Source organism: Magallana gigas, chromosome 8 (genome assembly GCF_963853765.1).
Source record: "Magallana gigas chromosome 8, xbMagGiga1.1, whole genome shotgun sequence".
Taxonomy (NCBI): domain Eukaryota; kingdom Metazoa; phylum Mollusca; class Bivalvia; order Ostreida; family Ostreidae; genus Magallana; species Magallana gigas.
Genome location: NC_088860.1, coordinates 45,106,564 through 45,130,377, shown reverse-complemented (window position 1 = coordinate 45,130,377; position 23,814 = coordinate 45,106,564). Strand labels below are relative to the sequence as shown.

Here is a 23,814-nt window from a genome sequence, read left to right as displayed (position 1 = left end):
TAGCATAAAAAAACCTCATCTTTTCCTCTGAATATGGATACGCATTTCTGTAATTTCCTCAGCACATTTGGCCAAACACATGTTAACAATTTTGCAAGAGGTTCTTATATCTTTAACGAAGACATAGACAGCTTCATTCCTTATACGATATACATGTATAAATTGCCCCTTGTTGTCACAATAGACATTATGCCAATGATTTTTTTTTTATTATAATTGGTTCTATATTTGTCTACTATATTTAGTGTAAGAGTTATCGTTTATAGATCTAAGTTATCGTTCATTTATTTACGCTTTATTGGTCACTGGGTTGTTCCGTTCTCGATGTTACTATGTTTAGATTGGGATTCTCTTCGAACCTGCTTGGCAGATTTACGTAGAAGCTTATGAGGGGTGTTGCCGGATGTCGCTATATTTAGTATCTAGAGTAGTAAAACTTGTTTGGTTAGTTTTGATGACTATATATATTGGGTGTGGGCTGACTTTTGTGAGAAGAGGTCTGGACGCCGAGCAGTATTTTCGTGAATGTTAAGCCCTTGCTGTGTAAACTTGGGTGTGTCTCTTGTGTCTCCCCTACTGTGTGATCTAGGGAACATGTAGCCTGTGTGGATTTTGTTGGCGCTGGCGTTGCGAGACCTTATTGCCTACATTTTCTGTATTTTTATTGCCACAACTCAGTAAGTGTAACTTTACGATATTTTTTGCCGGCGGATAATTTGTATTGCTATTTATTACATAAATTGTCTGGAACGTGTTTGATCATATTCACCTACAAGAACAAGAACGTAGCACTGTGTGTACTATAATGTCGTTAATTTACTTGTTTTTAAAACTATATTAGCCATTAGTGGGTTTGCATAAAACTTATGTTTGTAATGATTTATAAGAAAATATATGTTAATTGTAGGTGATCAATTTTATAATTCTTAAGATATTGTTGACCTGAGGGAACGGGGTGGATTTTGGTGGATCGTGGTGGAGCGTGGTGGATCGTGGTGAAACATGGTGGAAAGTGGTGGAGCGTGGTAGAAAGATGTGGACTAAGCACAAGATTATGGAGGCCCGTTGAGAACTATGATTAATAATTTCTTTGTACATATGTAGATAAATTTATTGTTTATTTTTTCATATTGTTGTTGTTTATTGGAAAACAAGAGTCATTCATATGATTTCATAAGGGGTAAATGTTAAACGAACCCATCACAATAGGTCAGTTGTGACATTTGTAATGTTTAAAATAGTAAAATTTTTTGGGTTGCCAAAAACATATTGCGCATACTTATTACTACATGTATATATAAAGCTGGACGATATGCTGATCCCCGCCCGCTCATTTGGAATCACGACTTTTTTCAGTGTATATGATGATATATTAAATAGATTTATTTGCTGGAAAGATATTAAAGGAAGAGACAGACATATACTAGAATAGTTCTTCATGTCGTACACTGTTCCTAGTAAGTACCTGGTTGTATCTCTGTTATCATAAGCTTATGACATCGATGTCATTTTAGCCTAAAAACACCAGTTTTATAGTGCAGATATATTTCTCCTCTCTCACACCTCGCTTTGTAAGTATTTGTTGTATTTCACGAACTTGTAGGTCGAAGAAATTGGTACAAAAAGTATAATTTTAAAAAAAACAGAAAAGTTTAGGAACAAGACGGATATTGAAAAGCCTGAACACAAAATGTTTAAATAAAATGCCGGTATACGCCTTAATAAGACAAAACGAAAAAAATCAAAAATAAAATAATTTTTACCCATATAGCGGTATTTTTGTAAAACTTAGCATATATAGTCAAACTGAGTATACCCTTATTATGAATGTAAACTGAATATAAACATTTTGTTGCACCGGACTATAATTGTTTTAATGCTTTGTTTCTTGTTAAAAAAAAACTAAATAAGAAAGTGATGAAATAAGGCTGTAGGCCATTTTAAATCGCCATTTACTTAATTTACGGAATTTTCGTCATAATTAGCATATTTCTTAAGACTCAGCATGCTTTAGTTATGTTGATACTTTGCTGGACCAAATTAAACTAGTTGGTCTCATGCTTTTTTTCCGTTTTAAGAAATTTAAAGAAAAAAATATGAAATCTGACTATCATCTATTTTGACATTAAAGCATCGATTAAGTGGAAACCAGCATGATTTTTCAGACTAAGCACGTCTTATTTATGATTTGAAAATTTATTTTAAAAATTATAATTGTTCGTTTCTCGCTTTTTCATCATTTAAGGAACTAAAGGGAAAAAATCTGTATTTCCACCGTTATGAATCGCCATTTTTTTTCAGATAATTTACGACATTTTCTTAAAAGTATCATATTTTTGCTAACTATCCACACTTTAGTTATGTTTATTAACTTAGCTGGACTGAATATTCATTGTTTGTCTCACGCTTTATGCATACATGTTAACTCTACCGATTTACGCGGAAGTCTACCGCTTTTTATTTCTGAAATAGACATAAAGTTTATGTCTATTTCAGAAATATAAGACGAACTTCCAGAATTTTGATATCCGCCATTTTAAATCGCCACTTTGACCTAATTAACCACATTTGTGGAAAGCCAGCATAATTTTCAAGACTCAGCATACATTGGATATGATGAAATACTATTGTGGATCGATTCATTAGTGTTTGTCATTATTTTTTTCCCATTGAAGAGACTTTAAGAGTATAATTTGAAGATCGGCTGTCCACCATTTTGAATCGCCATTCTGACCTACTGAACGCCATTTTCATGAAGGCCAGTATATTTTTTCAGACTCAGCATACTTTAATTATGATAAAAAACCATGCTGGACCAAATAATAATTATTTGCCGTTAAAACGTATTTCTAGAGTTCTTTGTAGAAATTAGGACTAGACTAACACTAAATACTGAGCTTTCAGGATCAGGGGCATATTTTTTTGGTGAAACCAATATGTATTCTTTTTTAATTTTGGTAAAATTGGGACTTTGCATGAGTTTGTTATCATAACAATCAAGAAATGTTTAATTATTGTTAAATAAACACATGATACTAACAAAGCGCTAGTAAAACTGTATTGTTAAAATCGAAATAAATGATTTTATAAATATCGGTAAGTAATATGGATCACCACCGAAAAATGCGCGGAAATAACTCATAACATTAAGTTACATACTTTGAAGTCAAAACCTTGTTCAACTATTGACGTATAGAGTAAATTTTACATTTTTGAAATATATCCAGGTCGAAAATCAGATAAGAGCCATTCCTTAAATTAACATTGGACATGCGACATGACACGCAGTACGCAGTTAAATAAATAATAAGCATTTTACCTTTAAGGACTAAACGAAAAGGTAAGTAGAATCAATCATTTTTATCTTTATATTGATTGTTGCCGTTGATTTTTTTTATTCAGACTGCAATTGGCAAACGACAAACCCGGAAGTATTGGTCAGAAAAAGAATATTTTATACGAATACCATAAAAGGTTCTAATCGTGTTTGGATAATTTGAAGTAAGTGCTCTTTTTCGAAATTAGATGTTCTATATTAGTCACCAACGCTATGGTTTATTGATAACATGAACTCAGTTTCGATTTCTCAGTAGTAAGGATGGCCGAAACCGATCGCCTTTTGTCTAGAATTTAGTAGACGATGTTCCTAATTTTTTCTGATATAGGCTTTGACCAGAAAACCGAATTCCCTTGGTGTAATTGATATGATGTGGTAAAACACCTCAGTAACTTGAATATTGACTCAAGGCCCATTGTTTATTAGATAAGGCGCTTCGTTTTTAGGATAAAAAGAATCCTACGATATGTTTGAGTGAACCGCATTCTTAAAAAAGCGGTCCACTTACGCTACTGAGTACTTGCGAGAAAGATTATAAAAAAATGTTCCTTCATATTCTGCATTTTCCAAGAAATTGTGAATGTTTTAAAAGACCATATTATTTAAAAATATCCTCTAAGATTAATGGTCACTCTTAGGATTTAGAGATTCAAGGCAGCTTACATAACAATTGAATCTTAAAAATAAAATCATAAACGTCTTAACCTAAATTTTAGTTTTACCTTCTACAATTTCTCTTATATAATTTTTTTTGGATCTAATTTAAAAATACCTTTAAAGTTACAATAAATCTAAAGTATTCTGAAAAAAAATTCGTAGTTATTATCGACATAGTAAGATAAAGCCCAGCAGTTAAAGATATTTGAAGACCTGCGTGGGTTTCAAGGTTGCATACTTTTAGTGAAAAGATAACTTGAACTTTGATTGATCTCTGACGAATATGAGTGATTTATCTCCAAACTAAATGTTCTTTGAAATATAACTACATGCCAATATTTGCTTTATTTAAAAATCGTTTCCTTTCCTTTGGTCAAAGTTAGTGTCATTCTGAACCATTGGTCTGTCGATTATCTATAATTTGTCGACATGTGCATGGACACTTGTTGTCTCTGTCTCTGCTGACAATTGATGTAATACCAGTTCGAGATCTTTAAATTCACTTCCGAAGTCATCCTTACTTTTATCATTTTGTCAGAGGAAGGCCCTTATTATTTTTACAGACATTGTGTATCGTTCATTCCTTCAATGGCTTGACCCGAAGCTAAGCAATTCCAAGATTTCCGTGAAGTTTATACTTCTAGTCTATGCAAGCAAACCATTTCATTTAGTAAAAGCTGTTTAGAGTAGCAGTTAAGTATTTGAATATCTGAATGAAATTGTTCTATTACGAATGCATCTTAGGTAATCTACATTTAGTGGGGGAGCAGAATATGTTAACATGCTAACGTAAGGGAAACTAGTGTTTTGTTCTTTCGTATATTTTGGTAATAATATTAAGATATATCACAGCAAACTCTGTCCATCCTACTTGCATTCTATATGTCATATACAAAGGATAAGGTAAAGGACCTTTGTTCTAATGAATGTATTTTAAAAAAGTTTTCTTTTAAGAAGAAATTATCCGACACAAGGTCAAAGTATTACTACAAACTAACACACATGTAGTTTATTTTGACCAAAAAATACATCAATTATATTGATTTGATATTATTTCGTTTAATTGAATACATGTTACATGGAAAATTACCTTTCAGGGATAAAGATAGATACTAGTGTCAAAATACAAATTTTATTTTGAAGGTGTATATATACCATACATGAAATAAATAAAATATAAGTTTTTCAACTCAGAATAGATAAATATTAAAGTAATTTCTTGACAAAAATGGACATAGGACTTAAAGGTGATTTTCTTGAATCACAAGCTAATTCTAAACTAGTATTTTATGAGGTGTCTTAATCATATCTGAACAAAGCGGATAGTACAACGGAAAAACAGTATACTCTACAAAAATACAAACTACAAAAATCTTGAAAATAAACTGCAACGCTGATCATAAACTTGTTCATTTTCCTTGTTGATATACATGTATGTGATTGAAAAGTACATGGTATTAAGTAAACCAGGCATTTATTCTTGTGATATATCGAACCGAATTAAATATAAATTTGGAAAATATCTAAACAACAGTTTTCCAAATTATTGAAAATTTGTGAATTACGTGTCACATCAAAAGACACTAGCATGTAGAAATATACTGTTGAATCCATGCTTTGTTTTAATTGATTCCAAAAAACAAACGTTACAGTATCTCTGACCCAATATGTAACACACTTAGAATTTTTTTCTCTATAGGCTAATTTAATAGTTGTTTGAAAATGAACTTATTTAAAAATGGATAGAATATATGAATAACGTTTGTTTTATTATTATTTTTTTTTATTTTTTAAGATAGCAGGTTTAAAATAAGTTTTATTTGACCAAACAATCTCTTTACGTTCAAATCGTCTTGTTTATATTAGCTTAACAGATTCAAAGAGCTACGTAAACATTCAATTTTATATAACCGACTGGCTTCTTGCTGCTTTTTAATGAAAAAGGCGATATGAATGTTGTTTAGTTCGAATTAAAGATAAACATATTCAATGGCAGTTTTTAACTTTATATATATATATATATATATATATATATATATATATATATATATATATATATATATATGTATATATATATATTTATATATATATATATATATATATATATATATATATATATTTATATATATATAGCAAATTATTAGCATATGAAAATTTATGAGTCCAGTTTCAAGAATCCTGGTTCTGGCTGATAATGCTAACAATCATCATATTGATTATTCTCGCTTACAGTATTTTGATTTTTAATGTATGATACTATATCTTTTATTCATTTTTGTTCTTTGTCTCCAAAGTATCAATCGAAAAGTTTTATATTGACTTCCAGTACTCAACTCTAAGAAAACTCCTCGCATTGATTATTCAGAATTCCATATATGGTTACCGTATCATTTTGATCAAAAGCATTTCAGATAACCTATCACCCCGGTCTTTCACAAGTGTATGACGTAACGTCAGCGAATATATTACCATGCGGAATTACCTGAAATATACCGGTCTAGAAATCTTTATATTTAACCCAGCCATGTTCTGTTGATGTAGTGATGTATTTTTACCTGGGGAGACAGGTTGAGATGGCTAATTCTTCTGATAGTTGTTACAGCTCTCCGGCTGGGTCACTCTCGTCCATCCCAGGTATAGCACCAAGAAAACATCTCGGTCACAGCAGTTCACAACAATTTTTCAAAACCTTTGCTCCAGGTAAATGAACATTTTTTCCAGTAAAACTCATCGTTGTCTGATAGATGACAAGTATTTAAATCTAACTACAGCTTTTATCAGTAATATAAACTATTAAAAGTACTGCATTGTAAAAGTTTGTTGGCAATCTTCAAAACAATTGAATTTTGATTAACCTGCTCGTCATTATTGCATAACATAATGTACTGGGTTGCAATTAGGCAAATTTCGCTAGTCATATTTATAGACACGTTAGACATATTATAATTATTTTAATATGAATGACAAGGTGTTTCGATCCCTTTCAAAAATATTCAAAAATGATCTATACATGCGTTGCAAATAGCCAACTGTTATTTCCCTACAACACGGTTGTCTATTTTCTATTTTGTTCCTGGTGTTTAAAAACCATTTAGTAATTTATATCGTCCACGGAATTTCTGTATTATTAGATTTTTGAAAGTCAATATGTTCATAAATGGTTTACAAGCAGAAATGATAATGCATTGTTAAAAACATAGACACTGCATTTTTTTGTCAGTTTTTCCAATAATCAAATGACTCAGCTGCTCTGGGAATCGCTACTTTCTCTAGGGATTGAATATTTTGTCTGATCAAATTCGTCGACAGCAATATATTCAGATAGTGAGGTTCAAGAAGATTAAAGTACTTTAAAATGACACGTTGTCTTGTCATTTTCAATGCTATAAATAATTTTTTACATGTACTGTTAAGATGCCTTGCTTTGAAAGTTGGATATAGTATCAGCTTGTGTAAAATTTTGTAATTAGATTGGTAAAAAAGTATTTTTTTTCATATCATGTACGTGTCTGTCTAATCTGAGTCTTAACTTATCCATTCTTTCCGGAATAATTGATCACCGGTTGTTATTATAACTGATAAGATATCGATTTTAAATATTCTAGAAAGGCAATTTCCAATACATTACATTTTTTCATTGTGATCTACTTTTTTTAAACTCAGAAAACTCTTTAAAACGCAAGGTAGGATGACTTGACTTTATTAGACAAATATTTCAAATTGATGGGCGTATGTCAAATATAAAAAAATACACCACATTCACTAAACGTGATTTTCACAATCTTTTCTCATCATGATAGAGTTGCCAATGTGTTTCTCGTTCGAACTTCTTCAAAGAATTCTATGGAGTACTCTCCAATTGACAACTTGCTGAGTGTAACTATTGAAACAGTCGTTAGGCATCATAGCTAGAATATTTTGTCTTCACAAAAGTAATAGATATTTTGCCATATTGACATAATGATTCAAAGGGACCTAGACACGATTTGAAAATTTTATTTTTACTGTTTTTGTATATTATGGTTTACTTCTGTATTCTAAATGATTTATCAAAATTTTAATATAAGAAATCAAGTTACAAGCGAGAGAAGGAACGTTGGCGTTGTTATGGAAATGTAGAAAATGCTCGAATCGTTTACAAATAGTGTAAAGTATTTATTATTTCTTTGATGAAATAACTTGTGATAAACAAGATAAGCTGATACAATGTGTTCATAAAAAAATTATCAACAACAAAAAGTAATATGAATTTGAAATCTATGTCTGATTAACAATTAACCATGTCTTTCTACAGGGCAGCTTTTTATTGCGATTGCGTGTATTAACCTTTAAATCATTTGAAAACATTTTCAAAACTTCAACAATTAGGATTGTAGATTAAGTAAACACCAGTGAATATGAATTTTCCACTTGATTTGTACTCAGTATTATACGTGATTCTAATTTAAGTAAGAAATCAATATTTATTAGTTTATACGATATGAAATGGTTAGGGGCAGTTTACGCTTTATAAATTAAACGCAAAATTGTTTAAAGGAAAGCGAACACTAATCCAAAGCATTTTATATCGTATAAAAATAATAAATATTGCATTGGTTTCTTGTAATTTAATTTTTTGTTATTAATTGTGAGTCGAAAAACAGTCATTTGAACTTTAAAATGACATCAAACTGTGCAAAATTCAAAAGTAACGTCAGGCGGACTAATACTTTGAAGCGTTAGTCATATTATGATGACGGCAACATTCTTAATTAATTCTAGACAAACAGAAAGCGCATTAAAACCAGATTTGATTAATTACTTTCCATTAGCCCCTTTATTGTTCTAATGCTCTCTCTCTCTCTCTCTCTCTCTCTCTCTAACTCAAGTTTTATAAGTTTAATTCAGTAATCAGGGCCAACATAATTGCATTATCTAACTGTTTGTACCAATCTTATTCAAATAAACGTACCCATCTTTTTTTTAACCATTGTTATCCACAAGCCATGCCGAGAAAATCCATTTGAAAATTTGCAATGATAACTTCAAAGCTGCACTTGAAATAATCCTAACTGTGTCACTTGATAAAGCAATGAGCTAAATGTGGCTACATTTGTTGTAGGTCGAGGATAATCCTATCATGTTAAGAATATCAAAATGACAAATAAAGAACATCGACTGAATTATTTGAAAAGAAAAGATAAAGTTTTCAAACTTACTTATAAAATGAAAAGAAAAGAATGTGTATTTTAATGTGAAAAAACAAAATTAAAAGATAAAGAGTGAATATGTTTGTATTTGTTCATTTTTTTGCAGCTCTTTAATTCGATTTCATTTCTCATAATATCGTATGTTTAATTTAAGCTCAGTACAAAGTTTGGTAAGTTTGATTTTAAACCCGTTAATTTACATATTACCAAACATTAATCAATTAATGTACGTTACTGCATCGGTTACAAATGTGTCTTTTTGATACAGGTCATATTTTACACACCTACTTAAACAGAATTATTGATCTTTATTCCAGAATGCAAATGTGCTCTACAACTAAAGGATATAAAATGAAATTTGGCCTTACATATAATAAAGCATTTCCCTTCTGTATGTACACACCAACAATTGAGAGCTAAATAACAACGTTGCTAGGAACAAAAAATTTCATATATATCCAACAAAGTAGGTGCGTATGTGTCTTACATTTCGTATAGGAGAAAACATCATTGGGTTATTTCAGGGTATGTAATCCATATCAAACATTTCTTCTAATATGTGTTAACAAATGTGTTAAATTAGTTCACGTATCGCTATTGTTCAAAATGTGTCCATAGATGAAAAATATTCAGTAGACAATCCGATACCGTACGGCAATAAATTTCTTACTTTTATTTCCTTTGCTGTTTATTTGCAAGGGTAAGTCTTGCCATTTTCTCCTCTGTATTTGGCAAGAACTTTAGATTATAAATTAATTGTGGCCATGCTCCTTAAACGTCCTTTTGGCCAGTAGCAATTTTATTCAGTGTCCCATCAAAATCTTTAATAAAGATATTAATCAAATTGACGAAACGAAGAATGGTGTTCCGCTTTTTATATCGCCCAATACATCATCATTTTTTTACCCATGATCAGAGGAACTTAACATATACTTTCTTTTTACTGGTACACATAATAATATAGAATAATTAAAGGTTATCTGATGAAAAGAAGAATTTAATAGCCTTTATTTTTAATTTCAGAGTGACACAATCTCTGGAATGTTCCAGCTAAGTTGTTCTGAAAAAAAACATATTTAAAATTCTTGCATGCAAGGACACCTAGTAATTATAGATATCAGTATAAATCAATGCATTCACCAATAATTAAATCGCTCTAATTGCCATGCGTGCACTAAACAGAATTATGTCGCAACTTACTCAGATTTGTTGAAAGACAGAATAAAGAATAAGGCTCCCGATAGTTGTACTAGTTTAAATCTTTAGATGTTCTTAAGATGTTCATGCTTGCCATGGTGTGATAATGTGAAGTTTAAATTCAAACATTTTACTTGGACGACGAGCCATTTAAATATGTATGTTATTTATCTTTTCAACCGTTATATTTCGTTTTATTTTTTTGAAAGTTTATTTAAATCTTAAACTTGACTTGTTTTTATGCATCAGTTGATACAATTTTTTCATTTTTCATACAGTTACAACGTGGAAGATTTATTCATTGGTTAAGGTTTACTGATTCATATAATACAATATAGATAAACGTTTAAAAGCCATCGCTGAAATATCTATTTAGTTTAATCATAATAAGCGTGAGTATAACGAAACGATTCATGTTTAATTTCATTACATTCTGTTTACCTCTAAAAATAAAAAATAAAAATCTTATTTTAACAAATCATGAACTACTCCAGGACATGACTCATTGTTTGTTCTGGGATTTCCATACTGTCTTCGGTTTCAATATTTATGATTTACCTTTGTCTGAAGTGTTTTAATATCTTTCATCAGGACTGTTTAAACTTATAACATTTTTTGTGGAATGTTTATTTATGAATGTTCCATTATGATACTGTAATTAGTGAAACGATCTTCAACTTGCCAGTGATTTATTCAATAAATGTATTTACCTGGGCATGACATGCAAATATCTATTGAAAGGTATTGTCTGACTACGACATGAGGTCACTGTTATTATTGGTAGATATAATTGATCGCTCATTTTAACAAATATTCATCGGCAGTGCCTCTCGGCTGGCAGACGAAGTTAGTATCCTTGTTGTATTGATTGAGAGTTTTTTCCCCAAAGTGTTATTTTAAGTAACTTAATGCAATGAATGTATATATTACATTTTAATTATATCATAAAAGGATAACTTACAGGAAAAAACAGTAAAGTCCCAGGGGTCTAAATTCTTAGGGGTGATGGTGAAAAGAGGGGGTGTGGTTGGTCCTTTCCTTATGCACCTGTCGACATATTAAATAGAAAGAAGGAAAAGATAGTGTTAAAAAGCCCTTATTTTTGCTGTATACAAAAAAGTTTCAGTCTTTTTTCATTTTTGTTTTCACAGAAATGGCTTCCCCTGAAATTAAAATGTCGGACATCAACATAGAGGCTCAGAATGGCAACCATTTGGACGAGTAAGATGACAATGTTTAATTAATTAACAATTAATTATCATATCATATAGCAGTAAATATTTACATTCCAAATTGTGTTAAGTGTCTTAAAAGATGCTGCATTTACAACACCAAAACACACAGGTTACCTAAAGGTTAAAATTACGAGTTCTATAATGACGTCATAATCGATAAACGCAGTAAAATGCAACGGCATAAGTGTGAATTAAAATTTACGCTTGTGGTTGGTATAGTGACTCTTTCATGTATTTGAACTTACCATTAGTATAAAAATGACATTTTGACGTATAAATCACTTTTGCAGACAAGGCAGGAAGTTAAAAAAATTAAATCATTATAGAGAAAATGCTACATGTATTGCTGTTAAAAACTTAAAGCGTTCAACAAATAACTACTGATAATGTATTTGAAGATTGAATTCGACTGGTAGTCTTAATACCAGATCTAAACAAACATGTTTAAAAATCAACATAAATATATATCAATGTATGATATGAATTCAATCAACAGATCAGACCACAACACGGAGCTGTGGAACATTTTCCGGAAGGACCGGCTACCTGAAGAGTCTAAGTGGTGTGTTGGGTTCACAGACTCCTTCTTCAGGGTGTTCAAGATCCTGTTCTACATCTTCCTGTTTCTGGTGCTCATAGGGGGCGTTATTGCGACAAGGGGTAGTCTCCAGATTCTAGCATCTTTACTTGGTGACCATGAGATATATCCAACTGTAAGCATTATATTTGATTTATGTTTGAAAAAAATAACAATATATCTACATAATATTTGCATTTGTCTGCTTTTTATCTTTCGTTTCTACCTGGTAGCTAAGACAACAGATTTTGAAAATGTTTATAAGGACTGTCACTTTTAGTTTCCTATAAATAGCATACGTAATATCTAGTCACTTGGTCTATTTCTTTGTATCACATCAATTACACACAAAGCTTATCTTATGAAGGCAGGCCTTGTTCTTTACCAACTTTACATATTTTTAATACAAAAAATCAAGAAAATATTTTTATTTATTTTTAGAGGACTGTGACACAAGACTTCATCTCGTATCTGTTCTTCTTCATCATTGCAGTACCAGATATCTTCAAACTATTTCAGAGTGTTTCCCAGTTCGTGTTTGGAAACAGAGATAGTCCAAAATGTGCGCGGTTTTTAATGGTAACCAATGATTTTTCATCATTCATGACTTAATGTAACTAATTTTCTAGGTCACATAGAAAATATATAAGCGAGGTAAAACGGGATGGAATGGTGAACATTCAGCTTGCGCATGAGCTAGGAGGGTTCCTATGCGGAATTATTGGTAGGCCAGAGAACCAGGGAAACACATGTTTATCTGAATAGGGATTACTTTTAAAGACATGATCAACGTTTGATATCAACTGTTAGAACGATATGTTATGCCGAAACTACAACATTCAAATCTATGGATAAATCGCAATGTTTTGTTGTTTTCCAAAACAGCATATCTTTACTTTTAGGAGAGTATAATTTACTTCCGAATTTAAAAATCACGCTTCTTAAGCAAAACATAATTGAATAAATGTTTGACTGTATATATGCTTGACTAATTAAAGTGTATGAAAGTTTATGTAAAATGCATTATACATGTAAAACGAAATTAAAAAAATTTACACGAAGTTAGCTGTCACTGCATATTTTCCAAAGTTCCGTATGTAACACATGCATAAGGTTCATGTATTGAAGTCCGTTTCTTAAGGGCAGCGACTTGTATATATATTTTCTGATTAAACTGGAAGTAGGTTGGTTGAATAGTTTTGGGAAATAAATGCATACACAGTTTAAGTAAAAGCCTTTACTAATTACCAATAGATTCATGTACATCGTGATTCAAATTGAAATATGATGTCATTGTAGGTAATGATAAGGGAAGCGGTTCATCTTTTTGGCCTTGGATGTTTGCTTTTCAAGGTCATGCCTTACCTTGACCCAGTTCAAACCTGCCTAGTGACCCTCACAGTTCCTGTTTTGCCATCCATTGTTAACCTAATTTCCTACTGCCATCGCAAAGCATGTCAACTTCGAAAAGGAATAAAGAAATTGTTTAATTTATTAAGTAGCATATGCCTTATTGCCGCTTTTGTTGTATTGATATTCTCAATTATTTTGAGAAGAGAGGAAAGGAACACGGAAAAGGAACCAGAGAATGTGGAACTTCTTGCTTGGGTAGTAGTTTCTGTTATTAGCCTGTCTACGAGATGGATTGAAACATATTCGTTTTTATGTAGGAGATGTATAGAAGATAAAAAAGACAAACGCGTCAGTGACAAAGGATATGTGACATCGCACATGTGTTCAAGTTTCCTTAGAATAATTTTATTGATTATTCTTTTTCCAACTTTGTATTGTCCTGAAATTCGAGGAATTAATGAAACTTACAATACGTTCATACTTATGTCTTCCACCAATGCATCAGGGCTTCTATCCCTAAATTGCACTAATATATCAAAACTGATTTCAAATGATACCAATATGAATTTGAGCAGCACCGACCTTCAAAACATCACCGTTATTTGCAAGGACGAAGGAATATCCTATCGGCTGGTCATTAATTCATATGTGGTCCATATTATCGCAGCATTCCTGACCACTCATTTTAGTGTGTTAGCCTGTAGACTTCGAATGCAAGTGTTCGGCTTTGCATTACCATTGAGCCTTGCTACGCCACTGTATCTGATCCTATTAATTGTGTTAGAGGAAACAGACGTTGATTTTGCTAGTAATTGCCTTCACCTCAACGCCGAATACAAATGGTTGTTGATCACGGGATTTATGATTGGATGGGTAGGTCAGATTTGGGTTTGCAGACATGTGTGGTTTAAAAATCGTCAGGATCGCCTGGAATTTGCGCAAAAGTAAGTTTATCATTATCTCGGCAACATTCAACTATGTATGCATTCGTATTGCTGTTATTTTTTATCTAAAGAATGATATATGGTAAAACTAAATCAGCCTTTGATCCGCTTAAAGTGTTTAGAAATATATCTTTTAGCGATAAGCAAGTTGTCATTAACACAAAATATAATTTTTATATTTCACTTCGAGTTTAGACAGCCTATGCATGGACATTTTTATACAACTGTTAACCGCCTTGTCATTTACTGATCTGCAATTTGCAATGCGCCACTGTGTTGTTGTACATGTATAATGCTTGTTTTTGTTGACATTAGTGCCGCTATTTGTTTTTTAGGTTGTTTGTCTTGCCCCACTACTGCAGTGCTTTCGTTGACCTTGCATTGTTACACAGTCGACGAAAACGAAACCGATCTGAAATGGATTACACTAAAGAGCTCGAGGTGCCGAAAACAGATACTAAAGTTTATATCTGTGCAACGATGTGGCATGAAAATAGAATAGAAATGAAACAGATTCTGATATCAATTTTTAGGTAATCTAAGGTTAACGTGTTCAATTTCAAATAATTGTTTATGCTATCATAAAAAATCTTTCCGTTTATAAAACCGTTACATGTAACATGTTGTACTTGTTAATATAAATGTAACTTTTTGTATACTTAACGATACTTCTATTTTGGTATTTTAGACTTGATCACCACCAATTTCAGTATGAGTTTAGTAAGAAAGACCTTAAAGCCAAGGAAAAGGATTATTACACATTCGAAGGTATCGATTTTTTTGTGGGTGATTTTATTCCTAGATTATATTAGAAAACTACATTCCCCCCAGTATTGATGTAAACTTCAGCATTACATATAGGTTGGACGGGGTTTTTATAAAGATGAAGCAACAGTATTATTTTTTAATACATTTAAAACACAGTTTTCTCATAGAAATTGTTTTATTCCCCCGTTCTGCAGGAAAAGGAAGTATACTGTTATACCATTGTGTGTCTGTCTGTCGTTAACAAAAACTTTTGTCGCATTTTGATCAGCCTTAACTCACTGATATCTTGTTTGTTTTTTTATTTTACTTTAGGCATTACGATATGGATTAAGTAAATGTATAATATGTAAACATGGGGGGAATATTCACTCATGTTTGATATCATTTTCAAGAAACAAATAACTGATTCAAATGTTTTGCAAGCAGCGATACCATCAATAAAAAACTTAAATCCACCTTTTCATTGCGGTTTTTTTTCATTCTGTGACGCTCTAAGCGTGTTTAGAATTGAACTTTTATTAGGTCGCCTGAGTAAACTCAAGTGACCTATTGCTATCCGTTTTCGTCCGTCGTCGTGCATCATGCGACTTGCGGCGTGTGTCGTGCTTTAACAATTTACATTTTCTTCTTAAAAAACTACAAAGCAGATTGTTACCATTTTTGCTGTGAGGCATCTCCATGGTAAGAGAAATCTAAATTGTGAAACTCATTGCTCTACCACCCCCGGGGCGCCACATGTGGGGCCAAATATGCAGAAAAGCCAGATTTTCAAAAATCTTCTTCTCTGCTCCCACACATTGGAAGAAAAAACTGTTTGGATAGTTATAATGTCCATGAAGCCCTCTAATCATATTGTGAAATTCATGGCCCCTTGGGTCAGGGGTTCAGGCTCTAGGGTGGGGCCAATATGGCCATATAGTATGAATCTATTAGATCTTAGAAAATCTTCTTCTCTACTCCTATAGATATTTCTTTAAATTTAAATGCATGATTATGATGTCCAGAAAGCCCTCTACCCACATTGTGAAATTCATGAGCTCTGGGTCAGGGGTTCTGGCTCTAGGGTGGGGCCAATATGGCCATATAGTGAAATGTATTAAATCTTAGAAAATCTTCTTCTCTACTCCTATTGATATTTGTTAAAATTTAAATGCATGATTATGATGACCATGGAGCCCTCTACCCACATTGTGAAATTCATGAGCTCTGGGTCAGGGGTTCTGGCTCTAGGGTGGGGCCAATATGGCCATATTGTGAAATGTATTAAATCTTAGAAAATCTTCTTCTCTAATCCTATTGATATTTGTTAAAATTTAAATGCATGATTATGATGTTCATGAAGCCCTTACCCACATTGTGAAATTCATGACCTCTGGGTTCTGGCTCTAGGGTGAGACCAATATGGCCATATAGTATGAATCTATTAAATCTTAGAAAATCTTCTTCTCTACTCCCATATATATTTGTTAAAAACTAAATGCATGATTATGATGTTCATGAAGCCCTCTACCTAAATTGTGAAATTCATGACCCCTGGTTTAGGGGTTCTGGCTCTAGGGTGGAGCCAACATGGCCATATAGTAAGAATCTATTAAATCTTAGAAAATCTTCTTCTCTACTCCCATATATATTTGTTAAAAACTAAATGCATGATTATGATGTCCATGAGTCCCTCTACTAAAATTGTGAAATTTATGACCCCTTTGTTAGGTGTTCAAGCTCAAGGTTGGGGCCAATATGGCCATATAGTAAAAATGTTTTAAATCATTAAAAATCTTTTTCTCTACTCCCACACATGTGGGCAAAAAAAAAATGAATACATGGTTATGATGTCCACTAACTCCTCTACCTGAATTGTGAAATTTATGGCCCCTGTGTCAGGGGTTCAGGACTTGAGAGGGGGTATGGCAATATAGTGTTAATGCATGTAATGTTTAGAAATTTTCTTCTCTATTCTCACACATCTGTTTAAAAAAACTAATAATTATTTTTACCAGGAGGTCTTCTACTGAAATTTTAATTTTCAGGTTCCCTCAAGGATGGGTTATGACTCTAGGGCAGGGGCAAAATGGATGTATAAATGTTAATGCGTATAATGTTAAGAAATTATCTTCCCACACATCTGAAAGGAAAACTGAATTCATGAGTTTGTAGACCAGATCTTTCATTTTTTTGCCAAAATTATAGTTTTCACAGTTCTTTTTGAAAGATTTCAGGCAGGGGGGTGGTCTTCATTACAAATTTAGAATTTTTCTACTCCAATATGAAACCTAATTAATTAGATGCAAAGATGAGATTTCTCGACAAGTTAGTGTATGGGTTACATGCTACTCAGGTGACCGAAACGGCCAATTGGTCTCTTGTTTATTTACATGTATAACGTTAAATATTATATATCTGAATAACGAAATTTCTTGTTTAGCCCACATACCATTTGATGATGCGATGGAAACGAATAAAGCAACAAACACAAGAGGTCCAAATGATTTTGTGAGACAGTTTATGGAAATTGTAAACGAAGCAGGATGGTAAGTAAATGTAGTTAGACAATATTATCCACTTATTTATATATTTTTATTATCATTAATGCAGCTGATGTAAGATCTCATAAAAGATTGCCTCATTTATGATTAAACAATATTAAGATATTAAGATGTATAAATACCGTATTAAACGCTGACTTGCAGTGATGAAAACCAGACTTTAATCTGCTCAGTAACACTTGTCATCAGTACAACCATTTGTGATAAAACAATTTGTAATAATTGGGTTATTCAATGTAGGAGAGAAAAGAAATTATTATAGAAAATTACTGAGCTAAATAAACATTTTTTGGTTGTTCAGGTGCTCTAATGATATAATCAAACATAAAAAGTTGAAATCTTTGCTTACAGCTTTTGTAAAGTAAGATGATTGTGTAGCAGTTGATCTGAGACAATTGTATGATTGTACACAAATGACACAATGTCAATGTTAAGCGGTAAGTTTCTTTGTTTTAGTGCCTTCTACAAAACAAAAATCATGCTGGACCCGCCAAAGAAATACGTTACTCCATATGGAGGACGTTTGGAATGGGAACTTCCGGGAGAAAATAAACTCGTGGTTCATCTCAAAGATAAGGATAAAATCCGCCACAAGAAAAGATGGTCACAGGTAAATTATGATCTGTCAAAAGAAAATCTAAAAAACCAAAATTCACATGCCACTATGGTCAAATACAAGTATAGATGTAGGAATACTATTATACCGGTATGTATACCATAAGCAATTGCATTTAATTAAACGTTTTTAAAGAAAACAAACTCCATTATTAAGCAATGTGAACTTCAAGGTCACATGCACACTTCACACATGTATACCGGGTATTCGCACATTTTTTTTTATTTTAACAAAACTTAGATGTACAGTTTGTTCATGCATTAAAATGCACGAGACTCGAGAGATATGCAACTTAGCTATGTTTTACCTAAATGCCTTTAAAAATCAATCTGTGAAAAGTTCTTTTTCCTGTTTAGATTATGTACATGTACTATTTCATTGGATACGAACTTCTAATGAAGGAGTGCAATCCAACAACAATAGCTAATCCTAATTTTGATGACATGCCTTCAATTTTTGAACTTCTAAGTGACGAGATTAAACAAAAGGTATGATAACAGGCTGATATGTTTTCACAAAACAATTATAAATATGTCGTTTCCTGAGTAACTTTGATAAGTTTGTTTAGGAATTTCGAATATTTAGAATGGCCAATTCAACATAAAAAATGACCCAATCGGAAAAAATTAAATCTTTCTCTGTATGTAGGCTGAAAACACCTACATTCTTGCTCTTGACGGCGATGTTGACTTTCAACCGGAAGCACTACAACTGCTGATTGACAGGATGAAGATAAATCCAAAAGTTGGAGCCACTTGTGGTCGCATCAAACCAAAAGGATCTGGTATCTCATTTTTCAAATTGCGATGTTGAGTTGCGAAAGCAAACATGTTCAAAGTCTAAATTATACTTTAATATTTAATTTTTTAGATATTTTTTTTTAATTTCTTTTGCATTTTTGTTTTTTGCTTTTATCTGTTTAAACTCCTAAACAAAATTATAATAAAGTTTGGTTTTTGTTTTTAGGACCAGTAGTCTGGTACCAGCGTTTTGAGTACGCCATAGGTCACTGGCTCCAGAAGTCCGCCGAGCATATGTTTGGTTGTGTTCTCTGTAGCCCTGGCTGCTTCAGTCTGTTTCGTGTGAAAGCCCTCATGGACGACAATGTTATGAGAACCTATGCTACCCTACCCACCGAAGCAAGACACTTTCTTCAATATGACCAAGGTTTATATTTCATACTAATCATAACTTGATTATGCACTGTTGGATTTAGACATGTAACAACAATGTGAACTCTAAATACTATTTTATTAAAGAAAAAAAAAACAATTTCTTAATGCAGGTGAAGATCGATGGCTCTGCACCCTCATGCTACAACAAGGTTACAAGATCGAGTACTGTGCAGCTGCAGAAGCAATTACATTTGCTCCTGAAGACTTTAAAGAGTTCTTTAACCAACGAAGACGATGGATGCCATCTACGATGGCTAACATATTGGATCTTCTCCAGAGCTATGCCCGCACGACAAAAGTGAACCCAAATATATCATACTTTTACGTCTTTTACCAGATTATTTTATTTTTATCATCAGTCTTAGGTCCTTCCACTGTGTTACTGGCCTTAGAATCCGCCATTGCATCAGTATTTGGGGTAGAGCCTTGGGTAGCTTATCTTTTAACATATGGACCAACAATACTGTTCATTTTCATTTGTTTAAAAGCAAAAACAAACACACAGCTTAATATTGCAATTGTTCTCAGTGCCGTGTATGCTCTTTTAATGATGGCAGTGTTTGTTGGAACTCTTGTGTCCATCGCTAGCGAGGGATGGTACACTCCTACAGGGATGTTTTTCTACATTTTAGTTGGAACCTTTATAATTGCTGGACTTCTTCATCCTCATGAGTTTGGGGATTTGTTATGGGGCGTCTTGTATTTTATATGCATACCAGCAGGTTATTTATTTTTAATAATTTACGCTATTTGTAATTTAAACAACGTTTCATGGGGAACAAGGGAAAATAAAACAGCTGTGTTAGAACATTCTGGACAAGATCGAAAGAAAAACAAAAAGAAAGAGACAGAAGACGAGATAGATTTTGTAACCACGGAGATGATCAGTGGTATGATCAAACAGGTTAAAAACTCTAATTTAGCTGAGACATCCTGCTCAGAGGCTTTCTTTTCAATTTTTCGATGGATTAACAATTTAGTAATTCTTAAATCGTTAGAATCTGTTCAAAATATATTTGATAAGACTAAAGATGAGGTGGATGCTGTTGGAGATGGACAAACAGTTGGCAAAAATTCGCTTTTTAAAAGTAGGCGTATGAAAGCTCCGAGGCCAAGAAGAAAGAGTTTAGACGATAGCTCGTGGGCAACGGAGAATGTTGGGCAGTCAAGTCCTTCTAAACTGGAACCCTTAGAGGAAAGGTTCTGGAAAGATTTAATTCATTTTTATTTATACCCATTAGAAGCTGATAAGAAAAAAGAAGAAAAAGACAAAGAAATGTTGGCGGAACTACGGAATAAAGTAGCATTTGGTTTCTTCTTTGTCAATGCGCTATGGTTAGCCATTATGACAGCAATGAACGAGGCAAAATACATCATCAATATTACAATCACTCAACCTACAGGTTCCCCAATTGTAATTGAGCCTCTTGGGTTCGTTTTTCTGGTGATATTTACTGTATTACTAGTTCTACAGTTTATTGGGATGGTGATGCATAGACATGAAACACTGCTTCATATTTTATCGATAACAAAACTGAAAAGACGAAAAACAGGGGACATTAGAGAAAAAATTGGCCTACTTGCAAAAGATGACGTGAGTTATGATAGTACAAGTGTAAATGTGAAAGACGAGGAAGAAGCCATATACTGCAACGAAGAAACGATAAAACGAGCAGCAGAGGACCTCGCAGCGAGTAGACACGCTGTACCATACAGGTACGAGAAACGGCAGAAAGAAGCATTCAACTTACGTAAAACAGTTCGAAAAAAATTGAATTACCAACACAACCAGGATACTCTGAATAGACAGAGAGTTGGGTTGCAAAATAGAGGGTTTCAAAGTCGGGAATAAAAGCATGCATTATCGTATCTCTTTCTTGCATGATACACTTGCTCTATAAATGATACTTTGTTTGTATTTCAACATTGTTATCTCGAGGAAAAACACACCGTTGTGACTTCATTGAACTGTATTATTGTTTGATAACAATGTAGGGTCGCTGAAGCAGAATCTTCAAATCTATAAAAAACATTTTAGAGATCTGTGAATTGTTGCGATCATTCAGATTAATCACTTGTATTATTTATTAGATTTAGTTTAGTATGAATTATAACATTCATTTATAGTATGGTATTTTTTTTTAAAGTGTAGATATGCATTATTACCCATATTATTTAATTATTTAATTTGTAATCATACAATCCTCAAATATGAGCTGCGTTTTACTCAAGAATGTTAAGCCAATAATTTTAATTTTGATTTGTAATCATATTTAACAGCTATAGTATTCATGTTTATTAGTTTAATCGTTAATAAGCATTCATTAATTTGGTCGTAGGTTATATATTCTTTTGAAAAACGCCGCACTGAACCTATAAATACACCAAGACATTATGCATTTTAAGCTCATGTTTAATTCTTTACAGTCATACTCAAAGCGTCCAAATGTATGATACCTTAGTTTAGCTTTTTAATATTGTTGAAAGAGTATACGTTTCTTCTTGTTTAGTGTATTTTTCTCTTTTCTATAACAAATTTATAGCAACATTTTTATACAAATACTGTTTCTTTAATCTGTTACCTACATGTAGCTGCTTTTTATGTTTGTATGTTTTTATCCGTATCAACAATGTAATAAAATTGAATAAAAATACGTGACCATAACAGTGTTTGGCATTCAAATTTCAAGAAAAAAGACAAGGAAATAAAGTACGATTTATTGAAATTTAAAAATTATATTTTATATCAACGACATAAAATGCATTCATTGATAGAGAGAAACTAAAAGTCTTGTTACATTAATGAGCTTTTTAAAAATTGTTTACTCTTTTAAAAATTAACAGGTGGTATGAGGTTTTTCATAAAAAATGTTAAAGTCATGTTGATTTAAAGTGGAGAAATATTTATTTTTTTAGACCTAAATATTGTTATACATTGTGCATACGAGACATGACAACTAAGTTAAAATTGGTGCCGTAGGGATTTGCAAGGTGCAAATACAACATAAAGAATGTAATTTTGATGTATAAGATCATATCTACAGCAACAAATATCAGGGTCATTCTTTATTTACTCAGCTTATTTCTGGGACAATAAGTTATTCTAGAGTTGCTGTAATTGTTACCGGAGAAGGTAAGTGAAAAATTGAAGGTAGAGATCGCAACATGAACACATAAAAGCTCCAATCTTTGGCACAAAATGTAAAACGCAGTAATTTTAATAACCAGCTAGAAAGTATACATGTATGTGTGTTATAAAACATGACCAGTTATTATTCCTTTTTTTTGGGGGGGGGGGGGGCTTCTTGTGCTTCAAAACCAGTTAGTCAGGGGACGCTTGACTTAACAAAATCGGCCTAATGTGATACTATTTACACCAATTTTGTAATTACTTTCCCTTTATTAGCTACTTGAATATCAATGTCATCGTACCTTTTAATCAAATACAAGTCAGATAACCTTTCAACCCCTGTCATTTCTGAGTATCTGACGCAAGGCTAAATGATATATAACCCGGCAAATTCCTAACAATTTACAACAACCCGGCAAATTCCTAACAATTTACAACATTTAGATTGAAATAAAAACGCACCTTAGCATGTTGTTCCTCGGTAATGATGTATTTGTACTCAGGAAGACAGGCTGAGATGGCTCATTCCGACAGCTGTTACAGCTTTCCGGCTGGGTCACTTTCTTCCATTCCTGGAATAGCACCCAGGCAACCCCTTGGTCACAGCAGTTCACAACAGTTTTTCAAAACGTTTGCTCCAGGTGAAAATAACATATTTTAATATGTATAGCATTACAAACTTGTTAACCTCACTAGTTAAACAACAACATTTTAAGAGTCGTTTAACACTCTATAAGCTTTCATTGCATGTAAAATCAAAGGAGGGTTCGCCTCTTCTCCTTAATATGTATCTGCTAAATTCTTTGTTGATCAAATGCAAAACTAAAAAAAAAAAACCCTCTGAATTGCGCAAACGTTGTAAACTTCGTGTTTTGATATCTGATTTAAATGTATATATTTATATATTTATTCATTTTAATTTTTTGAATAGTAGAGTGGGCTTTTAGTCCAACAAACTACCAAAAAATGAAACTATGCATTCTGTATTCATCTTTTTCCGCGGATATGGGAAGATATTGAAACTAATTGTGCTTCACAATTTACTCTCAAAATCGAATGTCAGGAAATTTTGCGAAAATGTATTAATCATTCG

At 32.4% G+C, this 23,814-nt stretch overlaps 1 protein-coding gene across 4 annotated transcripts; it reads left to right on the top strand.

The window, feature by feature from the left end:
• The first annotated feature begins 3,386 nt into the window (after positions 1-3,386).
• LOC136270548 (chitin synthase chs-2-like) lies at positions 3,387-22,266 on the top strand. Of its 4 annotated transcripts, XM_066068438.1 has the most exons (14): positions 3,387-3,501; positions 6,588-6,694; positions 11,532-11,601; positions 12,112-12,328; positions 12,634-12,771; positions 13,492-14,489; positions 14,825-15,022; positions 15,178-15,257; positions 17,680-17,785; positions 18,257-18,410; positions 18,773-18,904; positions 19,065-19,200; positions 19,383-19,583; positions 19,702-22,265. In XM_066068438.1, the coding sequence occupies exons 3-14, from the start codon at positions 11,534-11,536 to the stop codon at positions 21,441-21,443; spliced, it is 4,170 nt and encodes a 1,389-aa protein (XP_065924510.1). In that variant the 5' UTR covers positions 3,387-3,501; positions 6,588-6,694; positions 11,532-11,533; the 3' UTR covers positions 21,444-22,265. The 4 variants fall into 4 exon arrangements, with proteins under 4 accessions (XP_065924510.1, XP_065924512.1, XP_065924509.1 ...); XM_066068440.1 differs by lacking the exon at positions 6,588-6,694 and having other exon boundaries at positions 3,426-3,501; XM_066068437.1 differs by lacking the exon at positions 3,387-3,501 and having other exon boundaries at positions 6,490-6,694; positions 19,702-22,266.
• Positions 22,267-23,814: the final 1,548 nt, after the last annotated feature.

Coding starts and splice junctions, on each gene's coding strand:
- LOC136270548 (XM_066068437.1), top strand. CDS start 6,538: ATGTATTTTTACCTGGGGAGACAGGTTGAGATGGCTAATTCTTCTGAT. Junction 15,023..15,177: donor ATTCTGATATCAATTTTTAG/GTAATCTAAGGT, acceptor TTGGTATTTTAG/ACTTGATCACCACCAATTTC. Junction 18,411..18,772: donor ACAAGAAAAGATGGTCACAG/GTAAATTATGAT, acceptor TTTCCTGTTTAG/ATTATGTACATGTACTATTT.